Source organism: Phyllobates terribilis, unplaced genomic scaffold (assembly GCF_046119375.1).
Source record: "Phyllobates terribilis strain yellow unplaced genomic scaffold, ASM4611937v1 Scaffold_9__5_contigs__length_417890890, whole genome shotgun sequence".
NCBI lineage: Eukaryota > Metazoa > Chordata > Amphibia > Anura > Dendrobatidae > Phyllobates > Phyllobates terribilis.
The window spans coordinates 362551864-362574463 of NW_027362769.1; the positions used below are offsets into that span (position 1 = coordinate 362551864).

Consider the following 22600-nt stretch of genomic DNA (forward strand, 5'->3'; position numbering starts at 1 on the left):
CAGTACAAAAGACGCCCATCCAGAAGAAGACGCGAAGAGGCGGGCAGCATCAGAGGAGGCATGGATTTCACCAGGATAACTCGCTCGCAGACCCAACGCCCCTGGTGGTAAATATATCATCTAAAACCTTGAACGGTGCCCAAACCTCCCTATTACAGAAAGGACTTTCCTTTTGCCCCTCTTATCGCCCGAATACCTTCAAACTGGAGATGGAACTTCAACGGTTCTATCGCTCACTTAGATTGAAGGTTCATTTTGCCCAAACAACCGGTCCTGTAGCCACTGATCACGTGTCAGTATCTTCCTCAGAACCCCAGGTAGCCATTACTTCCAAAAGCCTAGGCCTCTATACTCGCAGCCCATATAGACCACCTCAAGGCTCACATGCCCTCGAAACATTCATTGGTTTCGTTGACAGTGCATTTCAGGACCTTCGGTCCAAAGCTGACAGAGGCAAGTTACACTACGAATCCAATTTATCATCTCTTGACCAACAGGCCCTTAACAGCCTGAGACAGGACAAAAACATCATTATCAAACCCGCTGATAAAGGGGGTGCCATAGTGGTGATGGACAGTACACAATACATCGCTGAAATCGAACGACAACTTAACGACTCCACCACATATCGCCGTCTATCTCATGACCCCACCTTTCAATTCAGCAAATTGATCAAGACTGTTACTGACCGATTTGCTGGAGCCGGTGTTATTGACACTAAAACATGCGAATTCCTCACTAAAACACACCCTGTGACACCGGTCTTCTACATACTACCGAAAATTCACAAAAGCTTAATAAATCCTCCGGGCCGACCGATCGTAGCCTCCACGGACTCTCTTCTCTCTCCTCTGGCCATTTTCCTGGAGAAAATCTTGACTCCTCTTACTCAGAGAAGTCCGGCTTTTCTACTGGATACAGGAGCCTTCCTGACGACACTGGGTAATTTGGGACAAGTGCCCCCAGAAGCTTTATTAGTCACATTTGACGTCCAAAATTTATATACATCTATACCTCACGACACCGGTATAGCCACTGTCAAGACTCTCATGACCGAGTCTTCTATAGATCCTTCCATCATAGACCTCTCCATCGAGTTACTCACACTCGTCCTCACCAAGAACTATTTCTTATTTCAGGACACCTACTACCTTCAGATTAAGGGCACTGCTATGGGCTCCAATGTGGCCCCCCCATATGCGAACTGCTACATGGCCAACTTTGAGAATTGCATGGTGTACACAAACCAATTATTCCAGTCATACTCCATCGTATGGAAAAGATTCATTGATGACATTTTTTGCATCTGGGCCGGTCCATTGGAGTCCCTTGAGTTATTTCACAATTTCCTGAACAGTGCATGGCCTGATTTGGGCTTCACCATGACACATGACAAATTTCAGATTAGCATTTTAGACACCTTGGTACTTAAGGACACTGAGGGGCGCCTTAGCACAGATCTTTTTCGCAAATCGACGGACCGGAATGGTCTACTACATTTTACTAGCAATCATCCCAAACCTATGAAAACATCTATCCCCAGATCCCAGTTTAAAAGGGTCGAACGTATTGTCTCAGATCCAGACACAAGAAATCTTCGACTACAAGAGATGCAATCCAAATTTAGAGAACGGGGTTACCCCTCTTCCACTCTCCAACTCGGAACAGGGAATTCCAGCAACAATACGGCTTCGGGCTCCAAGGAACGCATCCCTTTTGTTCATACATTTCATCCTTATGCCTATCTGATTCACAAAACCATAAAAAAACATTGGCACTTACTACAAGAAGCACACCCTACCATATTGTCATTTAAACAACCTTTTATGCCCTGTTTCAAAAGAGCTCCCAACATCAAAGATGCACTGGTACATGCTGATATTGGCAGCAACAAAACAGGCCAGACACAACGCTTTCTCTGCAATCCTAAATCAGGCACATTCCCATGCCTTCATTGCCATCAATGCAATAATGTGCTTAAAGGCAGTTCCGTTTTTCATCCCCAGTCAGGCAAGAGATACACTATCAAAAATTACTTCACATGTGACAGTTCGTTTGTGGTTTACCTCATTAAATGTCCGTGTGGCATGATTTACATTGGAGAAACCACACAACCTATAAAAGATCGTATTTCTAAACACAAATCGACAATCAGATGTAGAAATATGTTACTACCGATCCCGCACCATTTCATTACAGTAGGACATAATATATCACAACTTAGATTCCAAATCCTGGAACAGGTACCACCATTACGCAGAGGTGGTAATCGGATCTTACGTCTCAAACAAAGGGAAGCATTCTGGATCCACGAGTTGGATTCCAGGACCCCCAAAGGTCTGAACAGGGAATATGACTTATCTGCTTTCATCTAATAGGATACATAGTACCCTGCTCTATATCGTGATTTTATGCTCAGCCACGCTGTTTTCTGTAATGTAACTAGTAACTCTGATTTATATTGTCATTCAATGTATCTCTTTAACATGACTATATTTCTATAGTATATGATGCACAATGCTCGGTTTACATGTACTCATTCGTTGTTTCTTTTCTCCCTAGAAAGCCCTGCCTTCCATTCCTGCTCTCCCCTCCAGTCCCCTCCTCCGTTTCCTTGACTACTGCGCTTGCCCAGATCTCCTGATTCTCTCGGCCGGTCACTTCCTGTTGGTGGAACGCAAGCCTCTGGACCGCACGCGTCACATCCGGTGACGTCACTTCCTCTTCCGCTCTAGCGCGCTCTGCAGCGCCTCGTTCCTCTCACTACATATATAAATAGGGACCCTCCACACCTCTTACCTGTGCCTTCTACTAGCGGGGGATACCGCGTAGCTCTGCCCTCTTCACCCAGGTATAGTACTGTCTCTCCCTGGACATACACTGCTCTTCAGCAAGCGTCTCACCTCTTTAAATTTATACGCTTCCAGGAAGCCTTGTTACCTTTTGTCCATATCATACGAACGGGGGATACCGCGTTATACAGTTCTCCTCATTCACTACTACTTCTACTACTACTCAGGTATTTTTACTATGTCTTTTAGACTGTGTGTCTCCATTATACCTGGCGCCTTACCTCTGCATATACTTTTACACAGGTAACTCCAGAAACCTTTCTTCTGGACCATCCAGCCACATACACCTTCTCCTTCCTCTTGGTATGTTTTCTTCCGCCTCTATTAACTACATCCTCCTCTACCCTACATCCTCCTCCACCCTTATTCCACTTTCCTTCCCAGATCCCATTGTGTTGCATTTATACTTTATGTTATAATCCTTGAATGTATTATTTTGTTTTCATTTTATTATTTTCTGACTGCATCTACTTATTTTGCAGCAATACTGATGAAGGTCAACTGTGACCGAAACGTTTATTTTTTGTGTGGACTGCATAATAAAATTACCTTCTTTGCATATCCATTGAGTGCCGAGGTTATTCTTATATGTTACGGGTTCGGCCCCTACTCGAGCACCACTCATCAACAGCTGTGCGGTGATTTTTTCATTTATTCACTTGTCTTCCAGGCAGCGCTCCCTCTGGTGTCTGTACATCAGGAGTGATGTGTCATGGAGGGACTGGAAGAAGCCGATCTCCTACCTAAGCTTTGTCACATCTTCACCACTTGATATGGCTGTGATCCTTGTAACTAATTTCGTTTAAGGAAGGTGTGTGTGGTTCTAACTCCAATGTGATACCTATAAAACCAGCGTCTCCCTGCATGTGACTGATGACTACTGTACAGGTCCGTGAACTGGGGACAGGATTGTATGGATGGACTGCAGAACGATAGGCAACAGCGCAAGAAGGGAAGGGCCGATGTGTTACAGCAATCTTGTCACTCGTCCCATCAATCCTTACTGCAGACTTCTGCTGCGACCCTTATAACCTGCGTCTGAATTAGTAAAGGGGGGATTATTCCTATGGGAGACCAAGAAGATCAGTATAGCCCGGAATGAGAGTGAAGGCTGCGGAGCTATAGTCCAGCTCCGTGTATGGAGAACATGGGAATACGGAGACATCGGCGGCTCCTGCTCTAGAAGCCGCATGTTGATCAGAGCAGCTGGTAATTTGTGTGAACTGGACAGACCCCGCTCCCTCTTTTGGAGGATGGGGTTACTGAGTTCTAGGCTGAGTTTCTGAACGATGATTGGTCGCGGATATCGCACACTATTTGTCGGCTTGTTCTACAAATTGACCAATGCAGTGCAGGGGGCGTGTTCACATGACGCGGTAACAGGAGCAGAGGAGTATAAATATCCCGCTCTCTCCGCTCCTCTCATCACTTCTGTTCTCCTCTATACAGAGCTATGGCCAGAACTAAGCAGACCGCTCGTAAATCCACCGGAGGGAAAGCTCCCCGCAAGCAGCTGGCCACTAAGGCCGCCAGGAAAAGCGCTCCCGCCACTGGCGGAGTGAAGAAGCCTCACCGCTACCGGCCAGGGACAGTCGCTCTCCGTGAGATCCGCCGTTACCAGAAGTCCACCGAGCTGCTGATCCGTAAGCTTCCCTTCCAGCGCCTGGTGAGAGAGATCGCCCAGGACTTCAAGACCGATCTCCGCTTCCAGAGCTCGGCCGTCATGGCGCTGCAGGAGGCCAGCGAGGCTTATCTGGTGGGGCTGTTTGAGGACACAAATCTGTGCGCGATCCACGCTAAGAGGGTCACCATCATGCCCAAAGACATCCAGCTGGCCCGCCGGATCCGTGGGGAGAGAGCTTAGATCCGTCCTACACGTCTGACTATAACAAAGGCTCTTCTCAGAGCCACCAAATCCTCCATAATAACGAGCTAATCCCTCACATCAGCTTCTCTGCCCTGATTATTGAATAATATCTTTATATAATCTATTAGGAGTCTGGACTGTGTTGTGAAGGAATCTAGGAAACATGCGCAGATTTCTTGGTGTATATGATGCGATCATTATAGGACGTCCATTATCCAGCGCTATCTCCTGTGAACACTCGCTGACTCCTATCAGCCGCACGGGTCTGATCCTGAAAACGCATCAGGATTAAGAGACTAATATCCTCTGCAGCTCTGTAGTAGGTTTATCTAGATAATATTAACCTACATTTTATAAAATCTCCACCTCCTTTCAAAGTTCTCTGTAAACTGCAGTATCTCGTTTCTTTATATTCCCGGCACTCGGAATATTGCTGGTGTGATGGAGTCACCATTGTTAGAATCAGTTCTGCACTTTGTGTTATAGAAAGCGGATACTGTTCCCTGGATCCTGGAAAATGATAGAAATTCCTGTATGGAACCAAGAGACCATTGATCGCTCAACACAAGCAAATTTCCTGATATCCGACCGTCCTGAAACCACGTGATCCAGAAGGACAAAGAACAGAAAAAGCCATCAGCCCCTGAGCGGGAACTTCATATTCGGTAACTATTAACATTAGCTCCTCCCCTTCCTCTGCTGATTGGCTGAACACAGGACGTTAGGGAGTTTGAATTTTCCGCTCCTTGTAGTTTCCGCAGCTTCTACATGTAATTGTGTTACTACTTCTGCTGTGAAGAGAATTGTCCGGTCTATAGATAAACTCCACTGACCACATTCATGTAATCACCTTCCAGATCACAGTGTATTCTCCATTGGATATGGGACCACTGGAATGAGAATCAATCAGCTGCTCAGTGATTATGTTATTTATACGGTTCCTTTTTTATTTGACCAATCTGAGCTGTTGTCATTATCTTCTACAGGAAGAATTCTGTTCCCAATTGATATCAGTACTGTCGTGCCATTATCGTTTGCAGGGAGAGACCCTCTGTAAGCCAGACTGAGGGGATTCCCGGCTTATGAGCTGGTGTCAGTATCGGAGCAGTGCTGCTGACCGCGGCTTCCTCCCTGCACTGTCCTTAGAAGAGGCAATAATCCTGGCTGCCACAATCCTCCTCACATCACCGCACCCCAAGAGCAATTCTATCTGAAGTGACAAGCCCATCTTAGAAATGTCAGAGCTCAGTCAGGATCCTATAGATTAGTCACCGGGAGCAGCCAGAATGTCACATGTAGATTGTACAGAATGCAAGGGATGATGAGGGGAGTAGTAAGGTGCGGAAATGACCCTTCCTGGACATTAGTGAATAGCATGTTACGAATATGTTGGTATGATGGAAGTGGGGGTTAATCACTGTCAGTGCCGTTATGTATATATATATATTCAGCAGTGATCTGAAGCTTCTATATGAAGTGTAGATCACTTGCAGCTGGTGTCGTGTCTGCACTTTTATTTATAGACTGTTTCTGAAACATTTCTCATCACAGGTAAAAGATATATATTAGAAGCTGCGGAAACTGCACAATGAGCGGGAAATTCAAACTCCCCAATAGTCCTGTGTTCAGCCAATCAGCAGAGGAAGGAGGAGCTAATGTCGATTCTGTAAGACCCGCCCTGGAAACGCGTCATCCCAGCAGCATTCTCTCCGGTCCACCTGACGCTATATAAAAGAGGAGTCCGTGTGGTTTAATCACAGTTTTCTGCTGACTATTTGGAAGATGTCTGGTCGCGGTAAAGGAGGGAAAGGTCTTGGGAAGGGCGGTGCCAAGCGGCACAGGAAGGTGCTCCGTGATAACATCCAGGGCATCACCAAGCCTGCCATCCGCCGTCTCGCTCGCAGAGGAGGCGTCAAGCGCATCTCCGGCCTCATCTATGAAGAGACTCGCGGTGTCCTGAAAGTCTTCCTGGAGAACGTGATCCGTGACGCCGTCACCTACACCGAGCACGCCAAGAGGAAGACCGTCACCGCTATGGACGTGGTGTACGCGCTCAAGCGCCAGGGCCGCACTCTCTACGGCTTCGGAGGTTAATTGTATTCTCTGCTCCATCCTGACAACCCAAAGGCTCTTTTCAGAGCCACCACATCTTCTAGATGAGAGGCTACAATCTCCTGTTGTGGAGTAATAATCCCTGTGCTTGTGTGAATAACAGTACAAGCTTTATACGCTGTTCACAAGGAGTTTAAATGTTCACTCATTGTTGAGAACGAACTCTGAGAATACTGGCACTGAAGGGTTAAAAGTTTGTTGTGATTGGAATGATGTAACTTCTTTAACCTATTGTGTTCCATACAGGAATCTGTAGTTCTCCTGAGTCAAGGAAGCAGTATCCGCATCCGGATGTTCCGAGTGCTGCTTACTAGTGTTGAGCATTCCGATACTGAAATATCGGGTATCGGCCGATATTCACTGTATCGGAATTCCGATACTTAATTCCGATACTTTTATAATATCGAATACCGGAATCGGAAGTTCCCATAATGCCTGCGCTCTGCAGTGTCTCTGAAGGATGACAAGCTGGATGGCAGCGCTCAGCTGCGATCCAGCTTGTCATCAGAATGCCATCCCAGCGTGGGAGAATTCTCCTGATTGTTTAAAAGCCGGCGCGCGGTAAAAAGCCGCCGGCTTTTAAACAATCACGCAGCCCCATACTGCTTCCCCGCAGCCTCCCACCCCGATCCTCCGCTCCCCTCGCCACCTCCCATCCCGATCGTAAATTAGGACCGGGCGGGGAGCACAGCACCAAGGAGCGAAGGACCCGGGCGGGGAAGCCGGCAGTGAAAAGACTTCACCGCCGGCTTTCCCGTTCTGTGCTGCGCTTTCCCGCCGGTTATTTCAAATGAACAGCTGAGGTATCAGGTGATGCCGATCAGCTGTTCATTTGAAGTAGCCGCGGTGCCCTCAGAGGGTTCATGTGAGTTCATGCTTGACTGCATGAACTCACATCAACTTTCCCACGGCCGCACAGGTCAGCCACTCCTCCCAGACCCGTCATGATTAGTGTGTGTGCGGGGTGTGTGTGTGCGGGGTGTGTGTGTGCGGGTGTGTGTGTGTGCGGGGTGTGTGTGCGGGGTGTCTGTGCGATGTGTGCGGGGTGTGTGTGCGGGGTGTCTGTGCGATGTGTGCGGGTGTGTGTGCGGGTGTGTGTGTGTGCGGGTGTGTGTGTGTGCGGGTGTGTGTGCGGGGTGTGTGTGCGGGGTGTCTGTGCGATGTGTGCGGGGTGTGTGTGCGGGGTGTCTGTGCGATGTGTGCGGGTGTGTGTGCGGGCAGACATAGGCCGATGTGACACTACTACTCCCATCGGCCTATGTCTGTCCCCCGTCCACTCCTGCCAGCAGGATCAGCTCGATGGGAGCAGTAGTTCCCATCAGCCTGATCCTGCTATTTAAATTGCCCTACTGTGTCCCCAATAAATGTTAGATACATGTCATTGGTGGCCAGTGGTTACCTAAAAGAAATTAGTTCATACATTACCTGTCCCCGCCGATCGCCACCTAAAATAAAGTAAAAAATAAAAAACTACACCTATACTCACCAAGACACCTAATTCCCCGAAGCCATCGATCTCCTGTAATAAAATATAAAATAATAAACCACAACCTTATCCTTACCCCTCCGTAGCAGTCCACGAGTGTCCCACGAAGATCTCCAGTTCAGAGCAGCCACATAGAATGTGACCGCTCTGAACCGCTGCCGCCGCTAGAATGACGGGGCCGTAAGGGTTCACCGGAGTTCAGGCAGCGCTGCTCCGGTTAGCTCCTTTACGGCACTGCTGTATCGTGAGAAATTCCCACGGTACAGCACTGCCGTAAAGGAGGTCTCCGGAGCTGCGCTGCCTGAATGCACTCCGGTGACCTCAGTCAGTGGCTCCCGCTGCCGGGAGCGGACGTGTTCCCGGCAGCGTGAGCTTACAGCAGCCATGCACAGCTGTCACCATCTCCAGATGTGACAGCTGTGCATGGGAGATCAGCGCAGGAACGTGGACAGGTAACTATTTTTTTTTTAGTAAACTAAGAATTAAATAAAATGGTGTTTTATTTCAAATAAATTATTTTTTTCTGGGTGTAGTGTGTTTTTTCTTTTTAACACTTTGTAGGTTAGTAATGGGGGTGTCATATAGACGGCCATCATTACTAACCTGGGCTTCATGGCAGCTGGCGCTGACATGAACCCCACCACTATTACCCCCTGCCACCGCACCAGGGCAGCGTGGAAGAGCGAGGCTAAGTGCCAGAATTGGCGCATCCTATGGATGCGCCATTTCTGGGGCGGCTGACGGCTGGTGTTTCTAGCCTGGGAGGGGGCCAATATTCATGGCACCCTTCCTGAGCTATTAATATCAGCCCCCAGCTGTCTGCCTAGCCTTTGCTAGCTATTAAAATAGAGGGGACCCCACGTCATTTTTTTTTGGGGGGTCCCCCATTTTAATAGCTAGTAAAGGCTAGGTATTCAGCTGGGGGCTGATATTAGTAGCCTGGGAAGCTCCGTGGGTTTTACCCCCTTCCCAGGCTTCAAACATCTGCCCCAGCCGTCTGCTTAACCTCCGCTAGAGACTAAAATTATGGGGGATCCCACGCCATTTTTTTTTTAAATAAATCCTTTATTTTAACACTAAATGACATTTGAGGACTTAATAAAGATGCAGTCCCTAAATTATTATTTATTTTTTAATAAATTTTTCCCAAAACTTTTGACGTGGGCTTCGCCATATTTTTGTATGCCAGCCAGGTACAGCATCCAGCTTCTATGAACGCGCCATTTTCCGGGGCGGCCGCGGACTGCAATTTTCAGCGGGGGGGGGAGGGCAAAAAGCTTGGGCCTCCCTGCGCTGCAGATTCCATCCCCCAGCTGCCTAGTTGTACCTGGCTGGACACAAAAATAAGGAGAAGCTCCACGTTTTTTTTTTTTTAATTATTTCATGAAATTCATGGAATAATTAAGAAAAAAAGGGCTTCCCTATATTGTTGTGTCCGGCTAGGTACAAATAGGCAGCTGGTGGTTGGGGGCAGCCCATTCCTGCCTGCTGTACCTGGCTGGACACAAATATAGTGTGAAGCCCCACGTCAATTTTTTTTTAATTATTTCAGGAAATTCATGAAATAATTAAAAAAAAATTATGTGGGGCTTCGCCCTATAATTGTGTCCAGCCAGGTACAGCAGGCAGGAACGGGCTGCCCCCAACCACCAGCTGCCTATTTGTACCTAGCCGGACACAACAATATAGGGAAGCCCTTTTTTTCTTAATTATTCCATGAATTTCATGAAATAATTAAAAAAAAAAATGTGTGGCGCTTCGCCCTATTTTTGTGTCCAGCCAGGTACAACTAGGCAGCTGGGGGCTGGAATCTGCAGCGCAGGGAGACCCAAGCTTTCTGGGTCCCACCCGCTGCAAATTGCAGTCCGCAGCCGCCCCGGAAAATGGCGCGTTCATAGAAGCGCCATCTTCTGGCGCTGTACCCAACTCATCCAGGGCCCTGGTGCGGTGGCTCACTGGGTAATAAAGGGGTTAAGGCCAGCTTGGCATTATCAGCTGGCCCTAAGCCCGAAATTCATGGGGTCACGCCAATATTAGACATGACCGCCATGAATTTCTAGTAAAGTATTTAAAAAAAACACAAACACCCAGAAAAAAGTCCTTTAATTGAAATAAAGACACAATTCTTTATTGTTCTAAATTAAACCATACTTACCGCCACACCCATTCCAGCTGAAGCCAACGATCTCCTGCAATAAAAGTAAAATAATAAAGCAACCTCATCCTTACCTTTCCATGGTTCCCAGGACAGCTTCAGCTCTGCTACATCGAGATGACAGGCTGGACCGCAGCAGAACGCTGCCATCCAGCCTGTCATCCCGCGGACACTGAGAAGCGCAGGCATGCTTGCGCTCCTCAGTGTCTTTCTGTGACGTCATCCAGATGAGCCGAGGTCATGTCCAATGAACTCAGCTCACCTCATGCACGTCACTGACAGCGTGGGAAAATTCTCCTGCACTCAGCGCTTCAGCGTGAGAATTCTCCCACGCTGTCAGTGACGTGCATGAGGTGCGCCGAGTTCATGGGACATGACCTCACCTCATGCACGTCACTGACAGCGTGGGAAAATTCTCACGCTGAAGCGCTGAGTGCAGGAGAATTCTCCCACGCTGTCAGTGACGTACATGAGGTGAGCCGAGTTCATTGTCGGCTCATCTGGATGCCGTCACAGCCAGACACTGAGGAGCGCAAGCATGCCTGCGCTTCTCAGTGTCTGCGGGATGACAGGCTGGATGGCAGCTTTCTGCTGCGGTCCAGCCTGTCATCTCGATGTAGCAGAGCTGGAGCTGTCCTGGGAACCATCGAAAGGTAAGGATGAGGTTGCTTTATTATTTTTCTTTTATTGCAGGAGATCGTTGGCTTCAGCTGGAATGGGCGTGATGGTAAGTATGGTTTAATTTAGAACAATAAAGAATTGTGTCTTTATTTCAATTAAAGGACTTTACTCTGGGTGTTTGTGTTTTCTTTTAACTTTGACTATGGGGTTAGTAATGGGGGTGTCTTATAGACGCCTCTCCATTACTAACCTGGGCTTGATGTCAGCTGGCATTATAAGCTGACATCAACCCCAACCCTATTACCCCCTGCCACCGCACCAGGGCAGCGTGGAAGAGCGAGGCTAAGTGCCAGAATTGGCGCATCCTATGGATGCGCCATTTCTGGGGCGGCTGACGGCTGGTGTTTCTAGCCTGGGAGGGGGCCAATATTCATGGCACCCTTCCTGGGCTATTAATATCAGCCCCCAGCTGTCTGCCTAGCCTGTGCTAGCTATTAAATTAGGGGGGACCCCACGTCATTTTTTTGGGGGGGTCCCCCATTTTAATAGCTAGTAAAGGCTAGGTATTCAGCTGGGGGCTGATATTAGTAGCCTGGGAAGCTCCGTGGGTATTACCCCCTTCCCAGGCTTCAAACATTTGCCCCAGCTGTCTGCTTAACCTCCGCTAGAGCCTAAAATTAAGGGGAACCCCACGCCAATTTTTTTTTAAATAAATCCTTTATTTTAACACTAAATGACAAGTACAGTAATCAACACTGTCACTGTACTTCATATATATGTGACTGACATGTTTCTATCTATCTAATCTATGTGTGATTCTCTATTCCTTCTATTCTAAATTGTCGGGTACAGATGCTGAATTGCCGGCCGGCTTTCTTAAAGAGACGGTGCATGAAAACACTATTATTTTTTTAAATAAATCCTTTACACTAAATGACAAGTTCTGTAAGCAACACTGTCACTGTACTTCATATATATGTGACTGACATGTTTCTATCTATCTAATCTATGTGTGAAGCTCTATTCTGTCTGTTATAAATTGTCGGGTACAGATGCTGAATTGCCGGCCGGCTTTTTTAAAGAGACGGTGCACGAAAACACTAATATTTTTTTTAATAAATCCTTTACACTAAATGACAAGTACAGTAAGCAACACTGTCACTGTACTTCATATATATGTGACTGACATGTTTCTATCTATCTAATCTATGTGTGATTCTCTATTCCTTCTATTCTAAATTGTCGGGTACAGATGCTGAATTGCCGGCCGGCTTTCTTAAAGAGACGGTGCATGAAAACACTATTATTTTTTTAAATAAATCCTTTACACTAAATGACAAGTTCTGTAAGCAACACTGTCACTGTACTTCTTATATATGTGACTGACATGTTTCTATCTATCTAATCTATGTGTGAAGCTCTATTCTGTCTGTTATAAATTGTCGGGTACAGATGCTGAATTGCCGGCCGGCTTTTTTAAAGAGACGGTGCACGAAAACACTAATATTTTTTTTAATAAATCCTTTACACTAAATGACAAGTACAGTAAGCAACACTGTCACTGTACTTCATATATATGTGACTGACATGTTTCTATCTATCTAATCTATGTGTGAAGCTCTATTCTTTCTGTTGTAAATTGTCGGGTACCGGTGAATGCCGCTGATGAATTGCCGGCTTTTCATGTCATTCTACATTATTCTTAGTTGTTTTACTTCATGTAGAATTAACCTACAAGGAAAGAAAGGGTTTATTTTCATTCCGATATTTGTGTCCCATTGACTTGCATTGGTTTCCGGTATCGGAATCGGCGATATCCGATACTTTTTGGGTATCGGCCCGATCCAATCCGATACGATATTTCCTGATATCGGAAGGTATCGCTCAACACTAGTTATGACTTGTATATAAGGCAAAATAAATAACCAAAACCAAAAATACTCCTCCACACCTTGGGCTATGTTCACACGTAGCATTTTTGATGCGTTTTTGCAATTTTGTATTGCTTTCAACCGTGACAAATGAATTCATCGGGAAATGTCATTTTAACATTTTACAACCTTATCTGGCCATGTGGTGTGTGAGACATGATCAGACACATCCTGTTTCATTTATGAATGCGGGACTCTGAAAGTCACAAAGCCTATTTTTATATGGCCATCAGGTGGCCTTCACTATTCTTAAAGGGCCAGCAGTTGGTCCTCACTATTCTTAGAGAACCATCAGCTATGCTTTGTTGTTCCCATTACTAAAGAGTGGGTCTCCTATACTGTTATTGCGTATGCAGTGAGTGGCAGGGCTGCCCAAAATGTGGACGCACCCCAATACCCCTTTGAAAATTTGGATGCACCTCAATACCCCTTTGAAGAGACTTAGAGGAGGGCCTCCTGAAAACAATGTTCCCATTATTAGGAAGTGTGTCTTCCATACTGTTTGCCTATGCAGTGAAAGCAAGGGCTGCCAAAAATTTGGACCTACTCCAATGCCCCTTGGAAGAGATGTAGAGAATGGCCTCCTGAAAACAATGTCCCCATTATTAGGAAGTAGGTCTCCCATTGTGTTTGCCTATGCAGTGAATGCAAGAGTTGCCAAAAATTTGGAGACACTCCAATGCCCCTTGAAAGAGACGTGGAGGAGGGCCTCATAAAAAAAATGTTCCCATTAGAAAGGAGCTAGTCTCCTATACTTGTAATGCCCATGAGTGTATGGGCTGACAAACATTTACCCCCGGGGGGTATACATGAACATACAGTATAAAAAAAATTTTCACGGGCATCATAAAAACCCTTTAACAAAATTTATGTGGGTGTTGCATCACGGACCACGGTCACCCTGGTGATATGGTGGTGGAGGATGAGGATGATGAGAAGGAGGAGGACAAGAGCAAATAGCCAAAATCAGGAAGCGCATACTAATGTGTGGGTGTGAAAAGGTGCATGGGAATACACCTTCCAAAAAAAGACACTGAATTTGAGTTTATGTTACGCTGCTATCATTCGGTGGTGTTGGTTGGCCCAATCCAGACCTTGTTAATTTTAAGAGTCAGCCTTTTCAGTTGACAGGTGGATGCGCTTATCAGTTATAATTCCACCAGCGGCACTAAAAACCCGCTCTGATAAAACGCTAGCGGCAGGGTAGGCCAGGACCTCCAAGGCGTAGAGAGCCAGTTCATTCCACTTATTCAGCTTGGATACGAAATAATTATAAGGCACAGAGGAATCACGGAGGACGCTGGTACGGTCGGCAAGGTACTCCCTCAGCATCTTCCCAAACTTTGCACTCCTTGTGAGAGAACCTCGCGCGTCAGTGCCTGTGCGATGGGAGGGGCTGAGAAAATTCTCCCAGAGCTTTGTCAGTGTTCCCCTGCCTCTGCTGGATTGAAGTTGTGTCTCTCTCGCCTGTACTCCTTGATTGTCCAATGAACTGTGACCTCTGCCGCCAGCAGTTTCAGATGGGAATTTTTTTAATAGTTCCGCAACAAAGGCCTTCTGGTACTGCCCCATTTTAGCAAACCTGTCCGCCTCAGGAATAAGAGATATAAAGTTCTCCTTGTAGCGAAGGACTAGAAGTGTCACCAACCAGTAATGACTGTCACCCAAAATTTTGAGAACCTGAAGGTCACGGAAAAGGCAGCGTAACATAAACTCAGCCATGCGTGCCAGACTGCTAACAGGCAAGACTTCCGTGCCCTCACCAAGAGGCCAACAGACCATGCTCTCCTCCTCCTCCTCTCTGTCCTCAGGCTATCCACACTGAACAGACGGTATGACAGTTGTGCAGGTAGTACCGTCTATAGCGCATGAAACTAACTTCTGTTTTTCCTCCTCCTCCTCCTCTTCCTCATTGTCACCCAATCCATGTTGGGATGAGATGAGGCTTGGCTGTGTGTAGTCACCCTGTATGGTGCCTTGCTCCATCTCATCGTTCTCTGCCTGCAATACATCCTCTTTGATTGTGAGCAGAGAGCTTTTCAGAAGACAGAGAAGCAGGACGGTGACGCTAATTATGGCGTCATCGCCACTCATCATCTTGGTGGAGTCCTCAAAGTTTTGGAGGATGGTACATATGTCTGACATCCATGTCCACTCCTGAGGTCTTATGTGTGGTGTCTGAACTAAATACCCACAGCCTTGATGATGCTGGTACTCAACAACTGCCCTCTTCTGCTCACAAATCCTTCCCAACATCTGCAGTGTAGAGTTCCAACGTGTGGGGACATCACACACCAGTCTGTGAGCCGGAAGCAGCAAACGCTGCTGAAGCACGGCAAGGGCGGCGGAAGCTGTAGCTGACTGTCTAAAATGGGCACACAGGCGGCGTACTTTAAAAAGCAGGTCCGGCAGCTCCGGGTAGGATTTGAGAAACCGCTGAACCATGAGGTTAAGCACATGGGCCAGGCATGGTATGTGTGTGAGCTCGCCTCGCCTCATAGCCGCCGGCCATTGTCACAAACGACCATGCCTGCCTGTAGGTTCAGCGGTGTGAGCCAATGATCTGCCTGCTCTTTCTAGAGCTGTCCACAACTCTTCAGCATTGTGCGGTTTGTCAACTAAGCATATTAGCTTCAGCACAGCCTGTTGCCGCTTGGCCGAGGCAGTGCTGCAGTGCTTCCAGCTTGTGACTGATGTGGTCATTTCGGAGATGGAGGATGAAGAGGAGGAGGAGGCTCAGTAGGATGTGGTGCAGGAGCTCTAGACTGTGGGGGCAACTCTGATTGACTTAGGGCCCGCAATCTTTGGCGTCGGGAGGACGTGTTCCGTCCGAAGGTCCTACTGGGTCCTGACTTCCACGATGTTAACTCAGTGTGCTGTCTGCGAGATGTACCATCCCTACCCACAAGCACTTGTCCACGTGTCCGTGGTTAGGTGGACATTCTCGGTAACTGCGTTGTTGAGGGCATGGCTAATGTTTTGGGACACGTGCTTGTGTAATGCGGGGATGGCACACCGGGAGAAGTAGTGACGGCTGGGGATCGAGTACCGAGGGACGGCCGCCACCATCAGGTTGCCGAATGCTTCCATCTCCACGAGCCTAAAAGGCAACATTTCTAGCTCAAGCAGTCGCGAAATGTGGGAATTTAGTACTGTGGCCTGTGGGGCGTTGGCTGCATATTTGCGCTTGCGTTCCAAGGACTGGGGTATGGACAACTGAGCGCTGCGCTGGGACAAGGACGTGGACGTGCTTCCTGATGCTGCTACTTGAGAGTGTGCAATGACAGGTGCAGGGCAGGAGGCATCTTCGCATGCACCATGAACAGGGGATTGGCTTGCATGTACAACAGCGGAGGAATCAGTGGTGCCACCCGCAGACACTGTTCCTGTACCCTGGGGTTCGGCCCACAATGTCGGGTGCTTTGCTGCCATGTGCCTGATCATGCTGGTGGTGGTCAGGCTGGTCGTTTTGCTACCCCTGCTGATGCTGGCCTGGCAGGTGGTGCAAATGGCCTTTTTGGGGTTATTGGCAGAGTCTTTAAAAAATAACCAGACTCGGGAAGAACTAAAAGTTGTACTGGCAACTTCCGTCGTGTTGTTGCTACGGGGAACAGTTGCCCACCTCCTGTCTGCGGCCACCACACTGCTTCTTCCTGCCTGTTGGGGTGCTCTGCCTCCCTCCCCCTGTGTGCCGCTGTCCTCGCTCTGCATGTCCTCCTGCCAGGTTGGGTCAGTTACTATATCATCCACCACCTCGTGAACAGCTCTTCGGAGTGTGCAAGTGTGGGATCAGTTGTCTCCGGGCACTCGGCATGGTGGGTGGAAGGAGGATCAGGGTGAGGAATATGCGGTCCAGACTCACAGCTGCTGAGACTTGACTGTGTGGTAGACAGGGTGGTGGTGGCAAAGTGACTAGAAGCATGTGCTGCGGTCCCTTAGGAATTGGACAGGAAGGTCGGGCGAGAAGATGAGGGTGTTTGTTGTGGCACAATTTCAGCTTGCCCATGGCCTCGGCCTCGAAATGCACCATCACCATCACGTCCAGTTCCCCGTCCCTTGCCAAGCGCCTTACCCATTTTAAATGGAAGACAATATCTTCCACGTTCACTACAAATGGCTGAATTTGGAGCGAACTTATATGTGATCCGTGTGACGGACAAACCACAGTTTTAAATACCTGGCCTGTAGGTAACTATTTTGAACAGCAAACCGATGCCAAAAACTTCGCTGACACGCTGAAACAAATTTTTAATGGAGGCCTGAAATGGAAGTATTTTCTGAAAACGTATATGTGATCCGTGTGACGGAGAACACACAGTTTTATATAGCTGGATTTTTAGCGCTGTAATACGGAAAAGATCTGGCTGTATTCTGCAGTGCCAACAAGCAAATGGCGCAGAAAAACGGTGTTCTCTGGAATGCTTTTTAAGCAAATAATGAGGATTAAGATCCCAAAAAAAGTATTCCTGGCCCCTGAGACCTGGGCCTTTGTCTAGAAATATCTAACAGCAGCAGAAGGCAGAACTGGAATGGAGCCTCTTGTGCTATATGCACTGCAGTCTGCTATATACACTGCCTGCCTGCCTATATACACTGCCTGCCTGATATCTCTGCAGATGGATTAGTACTCAGAAGGACTTTTTGTTGAGTTGGATATGTGTATTATACTTCTGTTCTACCTACACTACCTAATAAACAAGCAAATCTCTCCCTAGCTCAGCAGCAGCTCTCCCTACACTGTCTGATTTCGGAGTAGACTGACGAGCATGGCGGCGACAGGTCTGATATAGACCTGATGACGCTGTGCAGCCAGCCAATCACTGTATTGCCACAACCAACATGGCTGCGGCATTACAGTGAGTGGCAGGCAATCCCTGGATGTTCATTGGTTCTGTAAAGAGCGCCAAACATGCAGGGAGGGGACCCGAGAATCCGCCCGAGCATCTCGCAAGTACTCGGCGAGCTCCGAGCATCTCGAGTACTGAGATGCTCGGGTGAGTACCGAGTACTTGCGAGTATGCTTGCTCATCACTACAGCTCACAGCTGTTAGTGTAGCCTTTACTGGTTATTTAAAAGGGGCTACCCCCAAAAAAATGAGGTTGTGTCCCCCTATTTTTAATAACTAGCAAATTCTAAACAAGAAGCTGTGGACTGATATTAATAGGCTGGGAAGGGACCATGGAAATTGGCCCCCTCCCAGACTAATAACATCAGCCCTCAGCCACCCCAGAAATGGTGCATCCATTAGATGCGCCAATTCTGGCGCTTAACCTTGGCTCTTCCTACTTGCCCTCGTGTGTTGGAAAGTAAGGTAATGGTTTTGGGGTAGATGTCAGCTGTTTTAAATTTGCTGACATCAATCCCAGGGGTTAGAAATGGAGAGGTGTCTATTAGTGATGAGCGAGCACTAAAAACGCCAAGCATGTCAAGCAGTGAGATGCTCGGGCGAACACCGAGCAGTAGCGAACATGCTCGCTCATCACTAGTGTCTATAAGACACCCCCATTACTAACCTCGTAAGTTTAAGTAAAATAACACACACAGAGCAAAGACCTTTATTTGAACAAAACAGTCCCTGACCCTCTTTTACCCGTATGACCATCGTGGGACATCATCAGTATGGATTATCTGCGGACAGATGAGGATTACTTTGTTTTTTTATTTTTATTTAGATCTTAATAAATGGGTAAAAGAGGGTCCGGAAGTGTTTTGTTCAAATAAAGGATTTTGCTCTGTGTGTTTTTTTAATTAAACTTACGGGGTTAGTAATAGGGATGTCTTATCCCTCTTAATGCCTCTCCATTACTAAAACCTGTGCTTCATGTCAGCGAACTTAAAACAGCTGATATCAACCCCAAAACCATTACCCCACTAGCCAACGCACCAGGGCAAGTGGGAAGAGCCGAGTCTAAGCTCCAGAATTGGCGCATCTAATGGATGCGCAATTTCTGTGGCGGCTAAGGGCTGAAGTTATTAGTATAGGAGGGGGCGAATATCCATGGCCCCTACCCAACCTATTAATATCAGCCCACAGCTGTCTGTTTAAAATGCCTTTGCTGGTTATTAACCTCTTCACGTCGCATTCCTTTTCCGTTTTTGCTTTTTTGTTTTTTTGCTCCCCTTTTTCCAAGAGCCATAACTTTTTTATTTTATGATCAATATGGCCATATGAGGGCTTATTTTTTGCGGCACAAGTTGTACTTTTGAAAAACCCCATTGGTCTTACCATATCGTGTACTGGAAAACAGGAAAAAAAATTCCAAATGCAATGAAATTGTCAAAAAAGTGCAATTCCACAGTTGTTTTGTGTTTTGTTTTTTTACCATGTTCACTAAATGCTAAAACAGATCTGCCATTATGATTCACCAGGTCATTATGAGTTTGTAGATACCAAACATCTCTGGATTTTTTTTTTCTCCACTTTTGTAGAATTTACAATAGATATCGCTCATGTAAGGTAAGAAGTGAAATCTTTGGCATTGTAATACATATACAGTTAGGTCCATATATATTTGGACAGAGACAACATTTTTCTCATTTTGGTTCTAGACATTACCACAATGAATTTTAAACAAAACAATTCAGATGCAGTTGAAGTTCAGACTTTCAGCTTTCATTTGAGGGTATCTACATTAAAATTGGATGAAGGGTTTAGGAGTTTCAGCTCCTTAACATGTGCCACCCTGTTTTTAAAGGGACCAAAAGTAATTGGACAATTGACTCCAAGGCTATTTCATGGACAGGTGTGGGCAATCCCTTCGTTATGTCATTCTCAATTAAGCAGATAAAAGGCCTGGAGTTGATTTGAGGTGTGGTGCTCGTATTTGGAAGGTTTTGCTGTGAAGTAAACATACGGTCAAAGGAGCTCTCCATGCAGATGAAACAAGCCATCCTTAAGCTGCAAAAACAGAAAAAACCCATCCGAGAAATTGCTACAATATTAGGAGTGGCAAAATCTACTGTTTGGTACATCCTGAGAAAGAAAGAAAGCACTGGTGAACTCATCAATGCAAAAAGACCTGGGCGCCCACGGAAATCAACAGTAGTGGGTGATCGCAGAATAATCTCCATGGTGAAGAGAAACCCCTTCACAACAGCCAGCCAAGTGAACAACACTCTCAAGGAGGTAGGCGTATCAATATCCAAATCTACAATAAAGAGAAGACTGCATGAAAGAGGGTTCACTGCACGGTGCAAGCCACTCATAAGCATCAAGAAGAAAAAGGCTAGATTGGACTTTGCTAAAAAACATCTAAAAAAGTCAGCACAGTTCTGGAAGAACATTCTTTGGACAGATGAAACCAAGATCAACCTCTATCAGAATGATGGAAAGAGAAAAGTATGGCGAAGGCGTGGTACAGCTCATGATCCAAAGCATACCACATCATCTGTAAAACACGGCGGAGGCAGTGTGATGGCTTGGGCATGCATGGCTGCCAGTGGCACTGGGTCACTAGTGTTTATTGATGATGTGACACAGGACAGAAGCAGCCGAATGAATTCTGATGTATTCAGAGCCATACTGTGTGCTCAGATCCAGCCAAATGCAGCCAAACTGATTGGTCGTCGTTTCATACTACAGATGGGCAATGACCCAAAACATAAAGCCAAAGCAACCCAGGAGTTTATTAAAGCAAAGAAGTGGAATATTCTTGAATGGCCAAGTCAGTAACCTGATCTCAACCCAATTGAGCATGCATTTCACTTGTTAAAGACTAAACTTCAGACAGAAAGGCCCACAAACAAACAGCAACTGAAAACCACCGCAGTGAAGGCCTGGCAGAGCATCAAAAAGGAGGAAACACAGCGTCTGGTGATGTCCATGAGTTCAAGACTTCAGGCAGTCATTGCCAACAAAGGGTTTTCAACCAAGTACTAGAAATTAACATTTTATTTACAAAATTTAATCTGTCCAATTACTTTTGGTCCCTTTAAAAACAGGGTGGCATATATTAAGGAGCTGAAACTCCTAAACCCTTCATCCAATTTTAATGTGGATACCCTCAAATGAAAGCTGAAAGTCTGAACTTCAACTGCATCTGAATTGTTTTGTTTAAAATTCATTGTGGTAATGTCTAGAACGAAAATTAGAAAAATGTTGTCTCTGTCCAAATATATATGGACCTAACTGTGTGTATATATATATATATATATATATATATATATATATATATATATTACAGACCAAAAGTTTGGACACACCTTCTCATTTAAAGATTTTTCTGTATTTTCATGACTATGAAAATTGTACATTCACACTGAAGGCATCAAAACTATGAATTAACACATGTGGAATTATATACTTAACAAAAAAGTGTGAAACAACTGAAAATATGTCTTATATTCTAGGTTCTTCAAAATAGCCACCTTTTGCTTTGATGACTGCTTTGCACACTCTTACCAAGATGAGATCCTCAGACCCCTTGTGAGACCATATGCTGGTGTGGTTGGCCCTGGGTTCCTCCTAATGCAGGACAATGGCAGACCTCATGTGGCTGGAGTGTGTCAGCAGTTCCTACAAGATGAAGTCATTGAAGCTATGGACTGGCCCACCCGTTCCCCAAACCTGAATCCGATTGAGCACATCTGGGACATCATGTCTCGCCCCATCCACCAACATCACGTTGCACCACAGACTGCCCAGGAGTTGGCGGAGGCTTTACTGCAGGTCTGGGAGGAGATCCCACAGGAGACCATCCTCAACATCATCAGGAGCATGCCCAGGCGTTGTAGGGAGGTCATACAGGCACGTGGAGGCCACACACAGTACTGAACCTCATTTTGACTTGTTTTAAGGACATTACATCAAAGTTGGATCAGCCTGTAGTGTGTTTTTCCACTATAATTTTGGGGGTGACTCCAAATCCAGGCCTCAATTGGTTAATAAATTTGATTTCCATTGATGATTTTTGTGTGATTTTGTTGTCAGCACATTCAACTTTGTACAGAATATTTCATTCATTCAGATCAAGGATATGTTATTTGAGTGTTCCCTTTATTTTTTTGAGCAGTGTATATATATGGGTGTGTGTATATATATATATATATATATATATATATATATATATATATATATATATATACACACTATATATATACACACTATATATATATATATATATATATATATATATATATATATATATATATATATATATATATATATATATAATTTCTATGCGGTATCTGTGCATCATGAATCGTGGTATGTGTTAAAGAGGCCCATAATACTGTATGGAGGATTATATTGTTCGGTGTGCACTGCCAGGATTTGCCGGTTTCTGAGATTTTGTAGCATTTACAATAGATATCGCTCATGTAATGTAAGAAGTGAAATCTTGTACTATATATATATATTTCTGTGCATGAATCGTGGTATGTGTTAAAAGGGGCCCACTGAGACTCTTTCGCCTAGGGCCCACAAAAACCTGGAGTTGGCCCTGACTAGGTCTCCACAAACTCTGCCTAACTATTGCTATCAGCAGAATTAATATTCATTAGAATGAGCCCTTACAAGGACTTGCGACGCCCCCCCTGGGCGATGGGGTACCCGATGCCGGGTCTAAGGTGGTGGT

The 22600-nt window shown here is 46.1% G+C and overlaps 2 protein-coding genes across 2 annotated transcripts; both read left to right on the forward strand.

Moving 5' to 3' along the window:
• The first annotated feature begins 4285 nt into the window (after positions 1 to 4285).
• On the forward strand, positions 4286 to 4716 carry LOC141161134 (histone H3). Its single transcript, XM_073645905.1, has one exon. The coding sequence runs from the start codon at positions 4306 to 4308 to the stop codon at positions 4714 to 4716; it is 411 nt and encodes a 136-aa protein (XP_073502006.1). The 5' UTR covers positions 4286 to 4305.
• A 1785-nt stretch (positions 4717 to 6501) lies between these two features.
• On the forward strand, positions 6502 to 6813 carry LOC141161135 (histone H4). The gene has a single exon (XM_073645906.1). The coding sequence runs from the start codon at positions 6502 to 6504 to the stop codon at positions 6811 to 6813; it is 312 nt and encodes a 103-aa protein (XP_073502007.1).
• The last annotated feature ends 15787 nt before the right edge of the window (positions 6814 to 22600 follow it).

What these genes read in the sequence shown, in the direction of transcription:
- LOC141161135 (XM_073645906.1), top strand. Translation starts at nt 6,502, where the DNA reads ATGTCTGGTCGCGGTAAAGGAGGGAAAGGTCTTGGGAAGGGCGGTGCC.
- LOC141161134 (XM_073645905.1), top strand. Translation starts at nt 4,306, where the DNA reads ATGGCCAGAACTAAGCAGACCGCTCGTAAATCCACCGGAGGGAAAGCT.